Source organism: Amblyomma maculatum, chromosome 3, assembly GCF_055883805.1.
Source record: "Amblyomma maculatum isolate TAMU_Amacu chromosome 3, ASM5588380v1, whole genome shotgun sequence".
Classification (NCBI taxonomy): domain Eukaryota; kingdom Metazoa; phylum Arthropoda; class Arachnida; order Ixodida; family Ixodidae; genus Amblyomma; species Amblyomma maculatum.
Genome location: NC_139346.1, coordinates 203,407,370 through 203,425,145, shown reverse-complemented (window position 1 = coordinate 203,425,145; position 17,776 = coordinate 203,407,370). Strand labels below are relative to the sequence as shown.

The 17,776-nt window shown below is 48.7% G+C and overlaps 1 protein-coding gene across 1 annotated transcript in view; it reads left to right on the top strand.

Annotated features, from left to right (window-relative positions):
* Nucleotides 1-17,776, top strand: part of LOC146197464 (uncharacterized) — a 167,256-nt gene that overhangs the window by 11,353 nt on the left and 138,127 nt on the right. The window contains exon 2 of the mRNA XM_084599290.1: nucleotides 11,331-11,411. Within this exon, the coding sequence (XP_084455416.1) occupies nucleotides 11,331-11,411 (81 nt within the window). The remainder of the gene's footprint in view (nucleotides 1-11,330; nucleotides 11,412-17,776) is intronic.

The window sequence follows — 17,776 nt, the reverse complement described above, 5'->3', positions numbered from 1 at the left end:
GACGGGCACCAAGGCAGACACGCGACCACAGCCTGCGGTCTTCGGGGGAGGAGGGAACCCATTTCGCGGGCGCCCAAATTGCGCGCTCCCATAAATCTCGGCCCAGAGGAGACGGCCGCCCGGAGGCAGTCTTCTTCCTGCATAGCGCGCCCGAACGTGCGCCTCTGCGGAGTCTGTGCGTCGACGGGGGCATGCGGATGCTTCGGCGGCGGCGTCTACGTCGTCCAGGGCACCGCGGGCTGACTCCCTCCTCCTCATCCTCCGTTGTTGAAAAGCACGCCCGCCGCTGTCTGCGCGGGACACGATCATTTGTTGTGCGAGCAGCGCGTAGTGCGTGCTCGCGTTCCTTTTTTCGCCACACGACGCTTGCCCCTTCAACTCTCTCCCTCTCTTTCTTTCTAACATAAGCCAAAGATGGAGACCCCCCTCAGGTCCTGGCATGCGATGCAGTGCAGCGAACGCCGCGGTCTATCGAAAGCAGCAACATATGCCGCAGGGCGAACGAACACAAGAGACGCGCAGCTTTCATTACGACTTCGTCTGTGGCCCATTTTCTTATTTATTGTTCGCAGTGCGCGCTGACATCAACCTGGCGCTTATTATTAATACAGCGTAGCCAACGTGCACGTGTGCTTTAGGAGATTGGGTGAAGCGGTTTCGGCACATTAGGCCAGTGCATCAGGCGCGTTTACAGACGTTTCAGTGCAGGCTGTCGCGCCTTCGCATCAACGGCAGCGAGCGAGACCTTCTGCATATGTGCTGCTACACTCAAAGTACGAAATATGCGGCACCGGTTCGACGAGAAGAGATTGATTGATTGATTGAAAACTTTATTGAGTGCATGGAAGTTCTCGGAGGTTTATTTGTACAAGTGGAGGAAGGCATCCATACTGACAGCGCACTTGAGGCACACACGAAGAGATGACACAATGGCGCTGATGCTGGAAGACCAAAACCAACTATCCCAATATTGTATTGTTGCGGTTATTTGACATGCACAGGAAGAGAGGTAGGGTATTATTATACTATGGGCACGGCAGGGATATATCACCCATCTGTCTGGTCATTGCCATGAGTCGAGATCCGCGCTGCCTGAAAAGTGAAGCAGCGCCCGGAACGCGTGGAGAAATCTCATTTGAGACCTCTAGCCAAAGCCCCGAGGTCCTCCGGCAATGTCCCGCTGTGAAAACGCGCCATGGAAGCGAACATCGCCCGCCGGCCCTGTGGCTGAAGCAAACGAGGAGTCAGTGCCGTAAGTTCTGGTAGTGGCGACATTCTGCTCGACGCAATGCCTCCAGGAGGCGCGACTAGTTCTCCAGGCATTTAGGCGTCATGCGCACCAAGGGGTTTAAATAGAACATGCTAGAGAAATCAAGTTCCACCTTCAGCTCCACTAGCACATGGCGTCTAGTCTTCAGTGCGTAACAAAGCTGCGCCCCTCGGTTGTAGCTTGCGTGGCCTGGAGACCTTTCTACGCGATACTCCGACGTACTTACGTATAGCTGTCGAATGTGGGTGGATCAGCTCGGAGCCTGGGTAGGTGGCCGATGGTTTTTGGGTGGACGCGCGGTGTCCATCCGCAATGCGCGGTACAGCTGCTACAGGCATTCAAAAGACCACAAGATGCATGCGCGCTGTCTTCGCTAAGCAGAGATATGCGGTCTCGAACTTCCACGAGCCACTTCGATGCGCTGCTTTTGTCAGCAGCGCTTCCGCCTTTAGTCCGCGCCTAAAGGTTGTTTCCAACGTCGGCAGGGTGGTGCTCCGTACCACAGCGCAGTTAGAGACGAGGTCCATTTTAAAGTGAGCTGCACGTTCGATGATTCCACCCAACAGCCAGCCATCGCAGCACGTCTTCCCGGACCTCGCGATATAGAACCGTGGGCCTGAAATGGGGCCTGCGCGGGCCATGGCCGGACGTTGGAGTTGTACGCGTTTTCTCCACGACTGAAAGCTATAGGCTTTCTTACGCAGTAGTAGCTATATGAAATCAAGCTGTCCGATAAAAATCTATGCTTGGGTGATAGAATGAAGATATGAGACTGAAGAGAGTGTGAGGGTACGTAGCCTCTTGCTGGCCATGCAACAAAGCGTCCTAGATAGAGGCGACAAGTTGCACTCAGTGCTTACAACATATTTGCGGCAAAGGAGTCTTCAGCTGGAGTGAAGATTGCTGGAAAACGTATCAACAACCTTAGATATGCGGATGATACCACTTTAATTGCAGAAAGTGAAGCGGAACTCAAGAGACTTCTGATGCGCGTACAAGAAGAGAGTGAGAAATTTGGGCTTAAACTGAACATTAAAAAGACAAAGATCATGGCGTCTTGCCCTATCAAGTCCTGGAGCATCAAGGGACAAGAAGTGGAAGCAGTGACAGATTTTCTCTTCTTGGGCTCCAAGATTACCTCGGAAGGAGACTGCAGCCATGAAATTAGGAGACGCCTGCTTCTGGGAAAGAGAGCAATGGTTAGCCTTGACCGCCTAGTAAAGAGCAGAGACATTAGTCTGCCAACCAAGATCCGTATAACTCGTGCTATGGTCTTTCCAGTTGTGATGTATGGATGCGAGAGTTGGACTGTGAAAAAGGCTGACCGCCGAAGAATTGACGCGTTTGAATTGTGGTGCTGGCGAAGACTCTTGAGAGTTCCTTGGACTGCCAGAAGATCAAATCAGTCAATATTGTCGACCATAAACCCTGACTGCTCATTGGAGGGTCAAATTCTAAAGTTAAAGCTCAGCTACTTTGGTCATCTGATGAGAAGAGAGGAGTCGCTGGAGAAAGATTTGATGTTGGGAAAGGTTGAGGGTTGCCGGAGAAGGGGTAGACAGCGAACGCGATGGTTAGATGGCATCCTCGAGGCACTGCAGATGAAGTTATGTGATGTTAGGAAGATAGTGAGAGACCGGAAAGCGTGGCGTGACATGGTCAATAGGGTCACGAAGAGTCGGACACGACTGAACGACTGAACTGAACTGAACTGCAGTCAAAAGGGATATTATAGAAAAATGGATTAAATAAAATGTGACACTCGGAAATAAAGTAAAAATTATACAAGTAAGGACTAACATCGTGGCAGGCCTGGGGTTTGATCGCTACGGCAAGAGAAGGGAAATCATTTTGTCCTGTTTATTTTTATTTTTTAAATGCGTGACTTCCTTGGTTCACCGTTAAAACGTGTGAAATGTTGAAGGTGTGCCGTTGTTTCAGTAAATGGAATAAAGAAAATAGCCGCGCAACATGCATAGGCTTCCTAGAAGAGATGCTGCATCAGCGCTCCCTAATCGATCCAACGGGTCCGTCATCAACGGCGGCGGCATTAATATTTTTCGAGTTTCCTTCGGCGTGAGTCTTCGCATTCTGGTCGGCAAAGCACGGTGTCGAAGGACAGACCACCACGTCAGTTTTGGTGCAAGGCAGTTCAGCGGAGCAAGCTAGCCGCCCGTCGCCGTCGCCGACTTCCTCCGTGAGCGCCGCACACAACTGTGACGACGACGGACACAAAGGGCGGCTTAATTATAATGCGGCCCACGCCGGCAGCCGGTCGGGGCGCATGCTTCTGCCCTCTTCGATGGCGATACGCGGAAAGAAAAGCCGGGCGGACCCGTATACATACTATGCAAGCAAGCGAGTGACCTTGTGCTGCTTATAGCTTTCCCGCTTGACTTGGGGGCGAGCACGGACAAGGCCGAGCATCGAGTGCGTGTATGGACGTGCTTTTGCGTTGCACGAAGAATATACAGGGTGTCCCAGCAAAGATGAACCAAGAGTTGAAGAAAAAGAAAACGAGTGTTTTTCCAATCTAAATTTATGTCTTATACAACGCGACAACGGTAACAATCAATAAAATGAGCACCGCAATCTAAGAACGGACGATGGACTGCAGGAAGCCTGTCGCTTCATTATTTCTTCGTTGCCCGCCGCGGTGGCGCACTGTTTAGATGGCCAACTACAGGGCCAGAATGCACGGATTCGATTCCAACCGCCGGCGGCTGCGTTTCGACGGAGGCGAACGGAAAGGCGTCCGTGTGCTGTGCGATGTCAGTGCACGTCAAAAGGTCCCCAGGTAGTCGAAATTAATCCGTAGTCCACTACTGCACTTCTTTCTCTCTGCTTTCACTATCGCCTTCATCCGTCCCTTAAGGCACGGTTGAGGTGTCCGCAGAGAAAATGTGACAATGTCCTTTCCTGTAAACTAGCTCACTCACGACTTGTTGAAGGGTTGACTTTTATGATTTAGAAGGTTGTATGCTATGGCCGTGCAATTGATGGCGTGCCACCATCATCATTCTCATATTCGTGTCATCATCAGGACAACCAGCCCGGGCTGCCCGACGACGTGAGCATTCGCACGCTAATTTTGATCCCACAATTCAAGCATACGTTTTCTCGACGTTTTGATGATTTCTGTGACCTATTTTGGAAGAATCTTTACTGGTTCTATAGGTTATTTATCCGTGCTGTGGCGATGAGCACTTGCTAACTAGCCCGCGTGTGGAGATATAATCTAAGTCAGAAGGCAATCATTCAGCTTACCCCCGCCGCACCCATGCGAGTCAGCTGCCGGGAATGTGTTATTGTGTTCAACGGCAGCAAAGAAAGCCTTCGCCTCAAAACTTGGCTCTGTAACTGAGTCGCGCACCATGCCAACAAGAAAAAAAAAAAGAAAAAAAAAAGAAAAGAAGAAAAAAAAGAAAAGAAAAATAGCAAAACCAAGCCGAATGCGAAGTACATATAGCTTATCCTTACGTCCTCATCTCGCTTCTCAATGCCAAGAGGGCACGTGGGAAACGAAACCCCAAAGCGCCGCACTCTACCCGTGCGTCCCGGAGCCCAGTGTGTACGTATATGTATTCGTTGCTGGAGCGGTCCGTCCAGTCCGGCGGCGCCTTATCGCCGAAAAGCCAGACGTCGGCCTACGTAATGTACAACAACGCCGCGCCAGGTGCAGCGCAGGAAGCTCCGTCTCACTCTCGCCGGTCGCGTCCGCACGCGTGTCCGTCTCTGTATGTATACTTCGGGGGCCGAAGGCTGGTCGACAACCCGCGCGAAAGGGGCATGCCTCCTCACTGCTGCTGGCCTATCGGGGACGTAATTCGTCGGGGGGTTTCGCAGGCATGCGTGCAGGGTGCACTACTGCACGTGGGAATCTCACCCGACGACGACGTGCCGTTTTTACATGGTTATAAGCCTCCCCTCTCTCTGTCTTGCATACAATAGCCGATGAAACGGGCAGCCGTGCCTTGGCACAGTTTGATTTCCACCACCACCACCATTTGGGCTGCTCAGGCGAAAGTAAAAGTTGTACTGCGATTCCAGGGCCTGCGTATTCTGTATTCACGGTTATACCCGTTATAGTAATACGGAAAGTTGAGCTAGTTGGTACATGATTGCAAATTACGAGCGCTGCGACGGAGAACAACAACGAGAGAATAATAAGCGCCTGTCCTAAGAATAAGCGCCTGTCCTTGTCATTATTCTCTCGTTGTTGTTCTCCGTTGCAGCGCTCGTAATTTGCTACCCGTTATAGATGTCAATATTCGTGACATATCTTCAAATCACGGGGAATCATATGTTCTGTTGAAAATAAGGGCAAATGCAAAATAATCATGATGACATAGTTTTTCATGAGGGTAATTATGAGCGTCAGCTGCGTTCATGTGAACAAAAAGCCATGGAAAGAAGCTTCAAGCCTCTTTGCTGAGCTTGTCAGCGCTTTTTCAATGCTGTCCAAATGCTGGCTAAAGGCCATACTTTCATTATAAATAGCTTCTATTTCTCTTCCCCTATCAACGAGCATTTTTTTATTATTATTATTGCGTCGGCAACAGAAGGGATACGCTGCGAAGAACGTAATACGATGAATATGCGCGTGAGATGAAGCCTTAGCAACGATACCTATGCCATATAGCAAAGCAACGCTACTCTAGGTCAAGCAGGCTGAGAATGAGAGGGCATATATGTATACACGAAACCACTGGAATGCCACTGGAAGATGGTGGTTGGCAAGTGATATGCCAGGACACTAATAGACTGGCGTGTTGTGTGACGTCACGAGAACACGTGACGCGGCAATAGCTGCCATCTCGGGCAGATACTTTGAGAACAGGAGGATGAGACTCCTAAGCCGCGCAGGCACATTCGCACAGCATCGATAGTTACGTGGGGGTTCATATCGATGTCGGGGTGTCTTCCACATAATGTGTGAGGATCGAGTGTCGCAGCAGTACGCGTAATCTGCAACGAATAGATTCAGAACTGGACGAAGATACAGTGACGAAAACATGCTTCAGTGCGAGCGCCAGAAAATTTCTTCGCTTGAGATAGGCTGTCAAGATAACCTGATCACCATGGAGAGGAATAAAACGGTGCAAAGAGGTAAGAGGGGGGGGGGGGGGAAGTACTGGACTCACGTGTCTCATTCCTGCGCCGGCTGCACACTACCACTACTTCACTGAAAGCCTCAGGAAACGAGAGTGGTTCAGCCGAAGCACTTATTGGACGGTATTGGACGCTGCATGGCCCTTGTTACGTCCCATAGATCGCCGTGACACATCTTATTTAACGTGGACTTACCGTGTAGACATCCAGGAAATGTACAGAGCGAGGTAGTCAGACCACAGCTACAGCGGCATCGGGATCGGGAAAGTACAGGACGAAACTAATATCGCAGTGACCTTTCAGGCTGGTGAGCGATGGCCTGGTTAGGCGTGCGCGGAGTAGTTGCAAGAGAGAGAGAGAGAGAAAGAAAGGCGGATCAGAAGAGGATCTCGGCTGGTGATGGCTATTTGTACGGCAGAGGTAAGAGAAGTGGCATGTCAGCCTATTATATATAGGGGCGGATGAAGACGCCGAACGAGCAGCCAGTAAGTTTCGTATAGCCACGCATCTCTTAAAAGGTTTGTTTTTTTCAAGTGCTTTTTCCATCGGTTTGTACTACAGTATACTCACTCGTGGTGGTGTAGTGTGCCAGCGCCTTAGGAGCCCGCTATTTCATTAGCTGGACGCCGTGAAAAACCTCACATCCGCGTTGATGTCTAAGCGCACTTCAAGGATATGCATGGATATCGCGCCTTCACTTTGATACGCAGCTTCCTTTCCCTTCACGCATCCGAACGCTCTCGAAATGTGAAGAGTGACAGCGATCACACAAGAGAACACCTTTTTTTTTTTTTATTAGTGAGATAGAAACATAAATACGGTGCTTAATTTACTGTTTGACGCGGTTTAATTGCTTTCATCCGAATTTATTCCGGCCGCGACCATTTGCTGCACCAATAAATCTTTACTACATGATGATTTCTTTAGCCGGATGCAAACTTTTTATGAAAGACTACAAGAGATATATCTGTGTGATCACAGCGGCAATGTACGCGATAGAATTTGATAATTAGACGACTAAATTACCTAAATTAGTTGATGACTTTTCTTATTTTTAGTTTTGAAGGGCACTACTATATCACACAATTGAAGGCTGTCAGCTACAGAAGTCAGTCCAATAATGACAGTGTTGATTACTTGATTTCAGCTAGGTAGACAAACTGTCCAATCACCAAGCTGTATAACGTACTAGTCCCCCAAATTAAAACGGAGTAGGGGCCTGTGGTAAAAGTACTCTCCTTCATCCGAGCTGCTGATAAGGCGAAGGCTAAGAGTGTCAAGCTGAACATACGGGTGTCCCACACATACCCAATCTATACACACGCGCATCCCCTTGCAGGGCGCGCCGCGAAACGAAATTTTGTTCTTTTGTGAGCTACGTTTTGTTTTCGGGGTACTAGTACGTGATGTCCGACTTGCTGTAAAACCCTGCACATCTTTTCCGCACAGACGTATACCTCGCAGTTTTTATAAAAATGTAAACAGTAAGAAAAAAAATCGCCCTGTATACCAATGTAATATTCGTTAACTTGTCGCCTTTTTGCATTGCCGACTGCACTTTTTCTTTCCTCGAGCAAAATCATAACTTTAGCAATGTATGGGTACACTAAGATGTAGATAACGGGACTGTTTCTGCATTAAATTGTCTCACGCAATGAATCAATTGATTACTTGGCTGAGTGGATAACTTGCTAAAGAAACGTTTCGGGCTTTCAGTCGAACCACATGCAGTAGAGGGCACCGCATCGTAGTTTCAGTCACCACTAAATGTCAGTTGCATGCGTTCACCGAAATGTGGTTGCTGAGATAGAATCCGCGATCTCTTTCTGCATCACATCATATCCACTACGATGTTGGCCCATGTGGACATGAGCGCCAGTCTGATGTTTCACACTAGACAGCTGATAAGCCAGCTTTCACAGCTGGCATCCTGTTACTATCTGTTATCAGACGCTTTCATCAAACGCGTCTTGTCCGCCGCGCACGCCGTAGTGAGTAAGAATGGCGTGTAAGGGCAATTCATTTGCTCAAGAACTTGGAGTTTTTGGCGAACGGACGTAGTGTCCGAGACTCGTCCGCCTAAAACAAGCACCGCGTAAAAGTAGCAAAACATAGTGTTTTGTTATATGTGAGCATATGTGTAGAAAATATCATCAATGTGGTCCCCAACGTACTTTATTCGGAACATCTGGCTGTTCACCGTAGCGGTTGTTATCATTATATGTACACCAGAGTATCTTATATATCGTAATTCAATGCAGCCACGATTCTTATGCCACCGACATGTAGATTGCTTGCCGTTTCTAAAGAAGAAAAAAAAAAGCATTTATGCGTTCTCTGTTTGTTGTACAGTATGGAGAAATGACGGCAAGTAACTCAGCAGTGAACAATGATCTTACGCGAATTAAAAGCCGGAGTGAAGAAAGCGCGTATCAATAAGGCGGGACCTGGAGAACCTCTCCGGTGCGCGCCGGCTGGGCGGGGGCATAGCTCTCTCAAAGGAGATCAAAAGGTCCCCACGAGGCAAAAGAAGCCCTCTCTGGCGAAATGCACGAAGTAAGGTGGCCTTTTAATTAATTCCGAGAGTTATTCTGCGGCCCGGGGCGGCCGTGATTTGTGCTCTGCCGCCGTTGTAAGAAGGCGAGCGAGGAGGATACGGAGCACTATAGATGCACGGTTGGGAGAACAGTCTCGCCGCGCTTCCCTCCCCCCTCAGCATTTCCCGCTTCTCGCTGCGTTCGGTGTACTCCGACTGCTCCTAAGAGGCCCACGCCAGCAAGTAAATGTTGGCAGTATGGCGCTGTAGAAATTTGCATTCTCGCGCACGGACAGCTCACTGTTCGTGCTGCGTCGGAGTAGGATACTGCACTCATCTGCACAAGTACACGGGCTACTTGACCGACTGACCGTTTGATGGGCTGATGGAGTTCTCTTGGAGGTCTGTCAACGCTCTGTAGCCAACAGCGGCTACCACTGGCTGGCTGAGTCGTGCTTCACCAGTTATGTCGATGTGCAAACGCAAACTCGCTGTCATGCTTCTGTCGTTTTTGTGTTGGAAATTTTCAGCTTTGTTACACGTGTGAATGTTTTCATCCTCTGTTGTCAGACGATAAAATAGAGAATATGTTTGTATGAATACGCCTTTGTTAGATGAATTACCGCAATGCTAGACTAGAGGTACGAGCTCCGCCCCGCACGCGGGATGTGCGACTTTCAATCCCCAGTGCTGCCTGGTTTCTAGACCGGCGATGCAACGGGCTCGTATAAGCTTTCCCCATGAACTGGTGCTTGGCTTGACCGGCGTGAAATTCCTAGGAAATGGGTACCTGACATTTAGTAGACGAAAAACACCTGCAGTAACCTAGCACTCTTTGGCCTAAGTTGCTCTCGCGTCAATAAAGCATACCATCGTCTTAGATGAGTTCCTCGTCTGCACTCTAAATAGGAGGGATGACATTCTAGACAAATATCCACATGGCCAAGAACAGTCACGTAGAGTCGCGTTTGCGCTGGCACGATCGTCCTGAGCAATTTAGTTGCGCCACGCGAACTACTAAGAGTTAACTCGACCCGGTTGGAAAACAGGAACGTATAAGCCCTTGCGCTGGAGACGGTAAAAAATAAAAGTATTAAAAAAAATGGCAGTGGATATGGCTGAACCGAGTTAGACGAACGACAGCTCGGTTTTGCATGGTTTTGCGTGGTTTAGCATTTGGTCGAGACCATTCATCGATATATGACGAACTTGCTATATACCTTAATGTTCAATACTTCATAATAAATAATTAACAGTAATTAATTAGGACATGCAGTTAGTTTAGTGCAATTATATTCGACATCAGCTATCCAACGATATATGCCTTGATGTTGTGTAAAGTTTAATCTTGAATCACAGTTATCTAATTAACTGTAATTAATTAATTATAACGCGTAAATATTAAGCTTCACTATACCCGACATGAGCTACCTAACGATGTAACGCTTGTGTTGCTATTATACTTGACATAAGCTGCACAATTATGTAAAACGTGTTTTCACTGCCAACTTCAAGGTTTGACACAGGCTGAGCTGGAAATGAAACGGACGCAGTCCGCCGGTGCACGAATAGGGCACTGAGATTCGGTCTCGCTCTAAAACGAAATTGTTGCCTTTCCCGTAAGCGAGAGTAGATGTAATGAAACTGTTATAGGCATAGCACATTGTCTGCAGGGGCGCGCAGTCTTTTGCTGTAGTGTATAACTCGCGAAGCGATCACTTTCCGCAAGGCGCTTCCTACCTCTCCTTTAATCAGACTCCGTTGCTCGACTGAAGCAGCTATGACGGTGACGGCATTGAAATGCCATCATCGTCAATTAATCATTGATTTGAAAAATGATGCAGAAGCGTACGCGGCCAGAAGACGACGCAGGCCTGACAAGAATGTTGGAGAAGCAGTGCGTTCTAGTGCTCTCCGAGCGTGTACATATTCGCTTGCCAAAAGGGCTGAGCTGGCGCCGCAGCGCTGTCACAGGGACTGTGGTGCCATCCTTAGGGACGACGTGGAAACCGCCGGTCTGTGCAGTGCGCTCTCACCAGCTCTTACCCAGGAGTGCCGGAGAACTCGTCTCGTTAAATCCCGTGCGGGGCCCGGACGATCTCGTTTCGGCTCCCGGATGACATGAAATATGTGCCCGGATATGGCTCACGGTTTCGGCTCGACATCGCCTCCAGGTCGCTGAGAGCGGGAACTAAAACTTAGAACAACAGAGCTTTCAGACTGACTTTTGCCTTTCGCAATGGACGCTTTACCGCAGTACTGCTATGCTGTAAAGGCAAGGCCATCTTCTCTGCTCGATGTTGCCACGCGAGCATAAAAACTGTACGCGCGCTTGAGAGTTTTTCGTGGGATAGAGATGAAGGCTCTCGTTTCTCACACTCCACATGACGTCCTCTTTCACTCTCTTTCCAGTACGTGGGCAGCTTCGACGTGACTGACAATGACGTGTGGATCAAGCCGGAGCTTATGGAGGCACAACTCTTCCGCATGAGGGTGAGTGAGTGGCAATGGCTCTAACCGCGTTGCTTTTCGATGTTTCACGGGCGCTCAATAATTTTACTTTTGCAACATTCGTCTCTTCGATCATAAGCCCATGAGGCCGCTTGCAGGTACAGCGCAGCACGCCATAGCTCATGAATGCAATAGTTGTTCTCCGGCGATCCGCTAGTTATCAAGAGATAACCTTTGAGCAGGCCTCGTGGCGCGCGCGATTATTATGGAACTACGAAAGCCGCGTGTTGCTTGCGAGATTCAGTGGCTGTTATGATTTTCCTTGTTGTTATCACTGCACTGTCCCAGTGAAGACTGAGCAGGTGAAGACTTGAAAGAAGTGTACACAATGTTTGCACTCAAATATAGTGGTCACGTTTACGTACTGCTTTAAATGCAAGTCGTCATTCGACGCATGGTTGTAGAAGTATGCTTCAATTCTCTGACGCCTCTTCTGTTCATAATATCGTTGTTGCGTGTGATGGAGCCTATAACAGCGCCCAGCTAAGCGTGCTTTGGTGGAAATCACTACATTGGTTTTGAGGCATGGCCAGCACACCGCGTGCGTTCAGGCCACTTGACAAACTGCGTTCACAGAAAAGCTATCTTCATCGGTGAAGAGGTTTAATGCAAATTCATGTCAGATTTACAGTCCCCACCACTGATAGCTTGCATACCGCCGCACAGATCTGACGGAGCATACTATGAGGGACGACTTTGGTTGTGTTCTTGTTAATATTATTGCTGCACTTCTGTGCTATGCCTTCGCTGCACTCCGTGGTTGTGACATCGCGATATCTATTGTATAATTGGTAATGGAGTGACGCAAAAGTTTTTCTCATGCGGGCGCATCGATGTTTCTATCGTCGCCTTTGTACCTCATACGCAGCTATAACACAGCAAAGGGCGCTGTCGAGCTGGTGGAACCATCACTTGGCTCCCGAATCGCATTCTTAACTTGTTGGTCGTCACGCCTCTCCTGCCGTCGCCTAAAGGCCGTTTCACATGATGCGATTCTTGCCGCAGCAGTGTGCGATTTCAGCCGCACAGCGGAAGAAGGGCATGCCGCTCCCGTCGCGGAGCGGCTGTAACAGACTTCCAACATGTTGGTCGCACGCCGCTCCCGTCGCAGCGATCGTTGCGAACGAGACGGGCGCCAGCTTATGGAATTCAGCATGATGTGACTGTTGTACGTTGTTGCGTACAAAGCAAAAAAATTAAAAATGTCTATTTTGCATAAAGTGTTTTATATTTTAATAAAAAACATAAATTAAATACTACATTTAATCTTACGCGTGTTCTACCTTTGTAATAAGGGAGTAATTACTCATTGCATCCACCAAAGCGCAGCCATACGGCTACAAAGGAAAGCTATACAGCTTTTGTAAAAAAAAAAAAAAAAAAAAAAACTTGTTCTACCTTTATTGTTGGTAAAATATGATGGTGCCGCCGCTCGTGCCGCACCGACAGAAATCGCTGGTGCCGCAAGCATGTGAAAGGGCTGTTGCGATTTGCGCCGCAACGACACTGCGACTGGACCGAAATTTTTCGTGCGCGTCGCATCACGTGAAACAGCCTTAAGGCTGCAATGCAAGTACGCAGTCTCGTGCTCTGTTCGACCACGTTGCGGTACGCAGCTTTAATTTTCTTTTTCTACCTCCACAAATCAACAAGAGGCTTTCTTCGCTATAAGCAACGATGCAACATGAATAGTATACATTCTTAAAACTGGAGGCTACACATGTCACCTCTTCAGCAGGTGTTTACTACATCGGAATTGTCCGGGGTGTTAAATACCCTCACTCATACTTGCCCACTCCTGCCTGCTGTTACGACCAAGCATCCGCAATTGCGCGCTCTATTGTTCGCCTGTGGGCATGGATAAGTTTTGTGAATATGTGGTGATGGTCCAATGGCTCTAAGTGAGCCTGTTTCCAGGAATCCTGTTTTGTAAGCATGTTTTGCTTTGTGGACAACCTGCAAATGCCAAATTGACCTTGTCAAGAGAACGTCTGGAAAAACACAAAGAAACGTCCCCCTGAGGGAAATAGCAGGAAGTGCTTTCTTTCTTTTGTTCACCCTTCCAGTCGAGAAGTGCTATCCTCCAGTGATGAATGCCTCCTATCCAAAGGAGACGACAGAGTGACATGTCCGCTGACGTGCAGGACAAGAAAGGAGCATGACTCATACGGCCATTAAATGATTTCCCGGGAATGCAGGAAAGATTTGCAATTGTCGAAAAGGGACCATGTTGGGAGCCCTATGCGGCGCCACGTGCACTCGGGTTTCTGAGAAGTAAAACCCCTTGTCAGAACCAGCCTGTGGTTTCTTTGCTGAAGAATAGAAATGTACCTCCTCTCCTCGCCGTTCCCAAGCTTTTCCCGCCAACAAGTGATCACGCCCAACGAATGAATGCCGGACCAGTCAGTGCTTCAGACCATCAGTGCAGTGATGTGTTCGATTGGATGCCGATACCTGAGGGGCGTGCCCTGGATTTGGTTGGTCAGCATCTTCAGAGAGGGGCTGGACATAGGGGGTTTTTAAGGACGCTGCAGAGCACGAAATGTCGCTCTGGGCCCTGGGTAAACGGCTCATCCAGTCGCTTCTCGCTATGAACTCTTAACGCTTGTCATTTTGCTGATGTACCCTTCTTCTTCATGTAAATATTCTTGTAAATACGTTTTCTCAAAGTGCCAGTAAACCTGCTTGTACATATTTTACCAACTTCGAAGATTCAGTCCTTCTTCAACCCGGAGTCTCTGCACGCTACCAAGTGAAGGCCGGGTCGCCATAGCCCCAGCGTCACGACAACTGGTGGCAGCGGTGGGATAAAGCCCCAACACTGGTGATCAGCGGTGGGATCTGAATCTACAAGCACAACAACTGGTGGCAGCGGTGGGATCTGAATCTACAAGCCACAACATCTGGTGATTGGAGGTGGATCTGAAGCTACAAGCCACAACACCTTGTGATCGGAGGTGGCATCTCAAGCAACAAGCAGGAGCAACAATCGGCCAAGAGGGCAGCTCGGAACATCGATCGCATGTGTGGGTGAGTGCTTGGCTTTTCTTCTGATGGGGACCAGGTTCTAGAACAGGGTTAGATTTTAGAACTGGTAAAAAGTGTTGAAACGCCTTTAGGTTTGGTAGTTTGCACTGTTGTTTTCGAAATAGCCGGCACTCGGAGCGATCATGGACCTACAAAAGCTGCAGAAACCGGACCTGTTGCTATTGTGTGAGGAATTGGGAATTGATACAAGTGGTTTGGCACGAAAACCCTTGATTATAAAGGCAATCAATGATTTGGGAGCCGATGATGAGGAGCTCAGTGAAGCATGGAACCTCATCGAACAAAAAAAGGAGGAGCAGCTCATACAGCAGAAAGAGCGAGAAAAAGAGGAAAAGAGGCGGGAGCGTGAAATTGAGAGAGAAGCAAAAAAGCGGGAGCTAGAAATTGAGCTCCGGAAATTAGAAGTAGAGTTGAGCAAGAGGTCGGGCAATTGTCCCCAGCTAGCGGTACGTCTTCTCAACAAGGAGGCAGATTTCAAGATGTCAAAGTACATGCAGCCATATGTGATATCAGGGGATATCGGTCTGTATCTGGGTAACTTTGAGCGAACTTGCGAAGAACTGTCCTTCCAGCGAGACACGTGGTCTCAGAGATTATTGACGGTTCTGCCCTGCGAGGCAGCGGAGGTTGTCGCGCGGCTAAACAAGGAGGACGCGGACAACTACGAGAAGGTCAAAGCTTGCCTTCTGATTTTCGGAGACAGAGATGTGCAGGCCTTAACACGTTCAAAGGCGCGAGAACTAGCTACACTGCTCATTCCAGAAAAATCCACAGCGGAGGAAACGGCAGTTAAAACAGTGGTAGATGCGGAAGATAGCGGGTCAGAAAACTTAGAGAGCGAGGCATCTCAGATAAGTCAACTTGAAAGTGAGCTTGATGAGACGCGAAATGAGGACGTTCTTGAGAGTAACCTCTTGCCGCCAGTGTCTAGTAATCTCACGAGACTTTTAAGTGGAACCCGAGAGGACTTAGCTATGGAGCAAGACAATGATCCTAAGATACAGGAGCTTCTCAAAAGGACGGAGCAGATAGGAGAACTAAAGAAATCTCAGCTGTCCGATCTGGGCGAGATAATAACAGAGTTTGAGGCCTGCTTCGTGGACAAGCCAGGCAGAACTGATTTGACTGAGCACGATATTGAGTTGACTTCAGACGTGCCAGTACGATCAAGGTGCTACCGATTTTCTCCAAGGCAAAGAGAAATTCTGGATAGGGAAGTAACTCGCATGCTGGAATTGGGAGTAATAAAACCCTCGGAAAGCGATTATGCTTCACCTATGATCTTAGTAGAAGCTCCAGGAAAAGACCCTAGGCCTGTGGTAGACTACCGAAAGCTAAATTCTCTCACCAGGGATCAAGTGTATCCTATTCCGAATATTGAGAAGAGAGTAGAACAGGTCAGTAGAGCGGCATATGTGACTACGCTGGACCGTACTCGAGGATACTGGCAAGTACCGCTCACTGAACGCGCCAGCAGATACGCGGCTTTCGTCACTCCGACGGGCAGCTACCAGCCAACAATGATGAGTTTCGGGCTCAAAAATGCTCCATTTTGTTTTTCACGACTCATGGATAGGGTTTTAAAGGGGTGTGAAACATTCGCGGTGCCTTATTTAGACGACATTGCGGTTTTTTCCGACTCATGGGCGAACCATATGGTACATCTAAGAGCTGTACTGAGCCTTTTGCGTCAAGCTGGACTAACCGTAAAGGCCGAGAAATGTTGCCTGGCAAGGGCGACCGTGGACTACTTGGGTCACAATGTAGGTCAGGGTTTCAGGAAACCCAGCGAGATTAAGATTTCTGCGGTAGCAGACTATCCGCGGCCGAGCACGAAGACGGAAATTCGAGCATTCCTAGGTCTGACTGGGTACTACAATCACTACATCCCTAACTATTCAGTTTTGGCTAGCCCTCTGACCGACGCTCTCCGCAAGACAGAACCGACAAATGTAGTCTGGGACGAACAAAAGGAAGCCTCCTTCGTAAACCTGAAGGCTGTGCTGATTAGCCGTCCGGTATTGCGAGCTCCAGACTATGGCCGAGAATTCACGGTCCAGTGTGATGCCAGTGATCGAGGGCTAGGTGCTGTTCTCTGCCAGAGAGATGACGACGGTAATGAGCACCCCGTGCTCTACTTGAGCAGAAAACTGAGTTCTAGAGAGAGGGCTTATTGCGCGTCAGAGAAAGAATGCGCTTGCATTGTATGGGCCATTCAAAAATTGCAGTGCTATCTTGGAGGGGCCAAATTCTCCGTAGAGACGGACCATTGTCCCCTGGCTTGGCTGCAAACTGCGACATCAAAGAACAGTCGCCTTCTTAGGTGGAGCTTGATTTTACAGCAGTACAATTTTGAAATAAGATACAAAAAGGGGAAGTTAAATGGGAATGCGGACGCGCTTAGCCGCTCTTTCTAAGCGGTCCGAGATGTTCCTCACCATGTATCCAAATTGATAATCAGGTTTTTTTTTTTTCGTGCGCTTGTATATGTGTGGCTATGTAAAGCAGCACGTTTGGTTTTCTAGGAATACGTGGGTCCTGAACGTCTTGAGAGTGGGCTTTTCTCGAACAACAATGGCAGTTTTCTTTTAACCTGGTCTCTTCAGACGGGAGCCAAGTGCTTGCTTCGACATGTGGTTGAGTTTCAGACAGCTCGAGCAATTTGGCCTACAACAATCAAGACAACGCGACAAGCAACAGCGAGCTTCAAGCGTTCACGTGCAGGCCATTAAGTCGTCTCTTCATGTAGCAGCTGGGACTGCTGCCCTCCGAGACTCTTCTGGCGGGGGAGGAGGCTGTTACGACCAAGCATCCGCAATTGCGCGCTCTATTGTTCGCCTGTGGGCATGGATAAGTTTTGTGAATATGTGGTGATGGTCCAATGGCTCTAAGTGAGCCTGTTTCCAGGAATCCTGTTTTGTAAGCATGTTTTGCTTTGTGGACAACCTGCAAATGCCAAATTGACCTTGTCAAGAGAACGTCTGGAAAAACACAAAGAAACGTCCCCCTGAGGGAAATAGCAGGAAGTGCTTTCTTTCTTTTGTTCACCCTTCCAGTCGAGAAGTGCTATCCTCCAGTGATGAATGCCTCCTATCCAAAGGAGACGACAGAGTGACATGTCCGCTGACGTGCAGGACAAGAAAGGAGCATGACTCATACGGCCATTAAATGATTTCCCGGGAATGCAGGAAAGATTTGCAATTGTCGAAAAGGGACCATGTTGGGAGCCCTATGCGGCGCCACGTGCACTCGGGTTTCTGAGAAGTAAAACCCCTTGTCAGAACCAGCCTGTGGTTTCT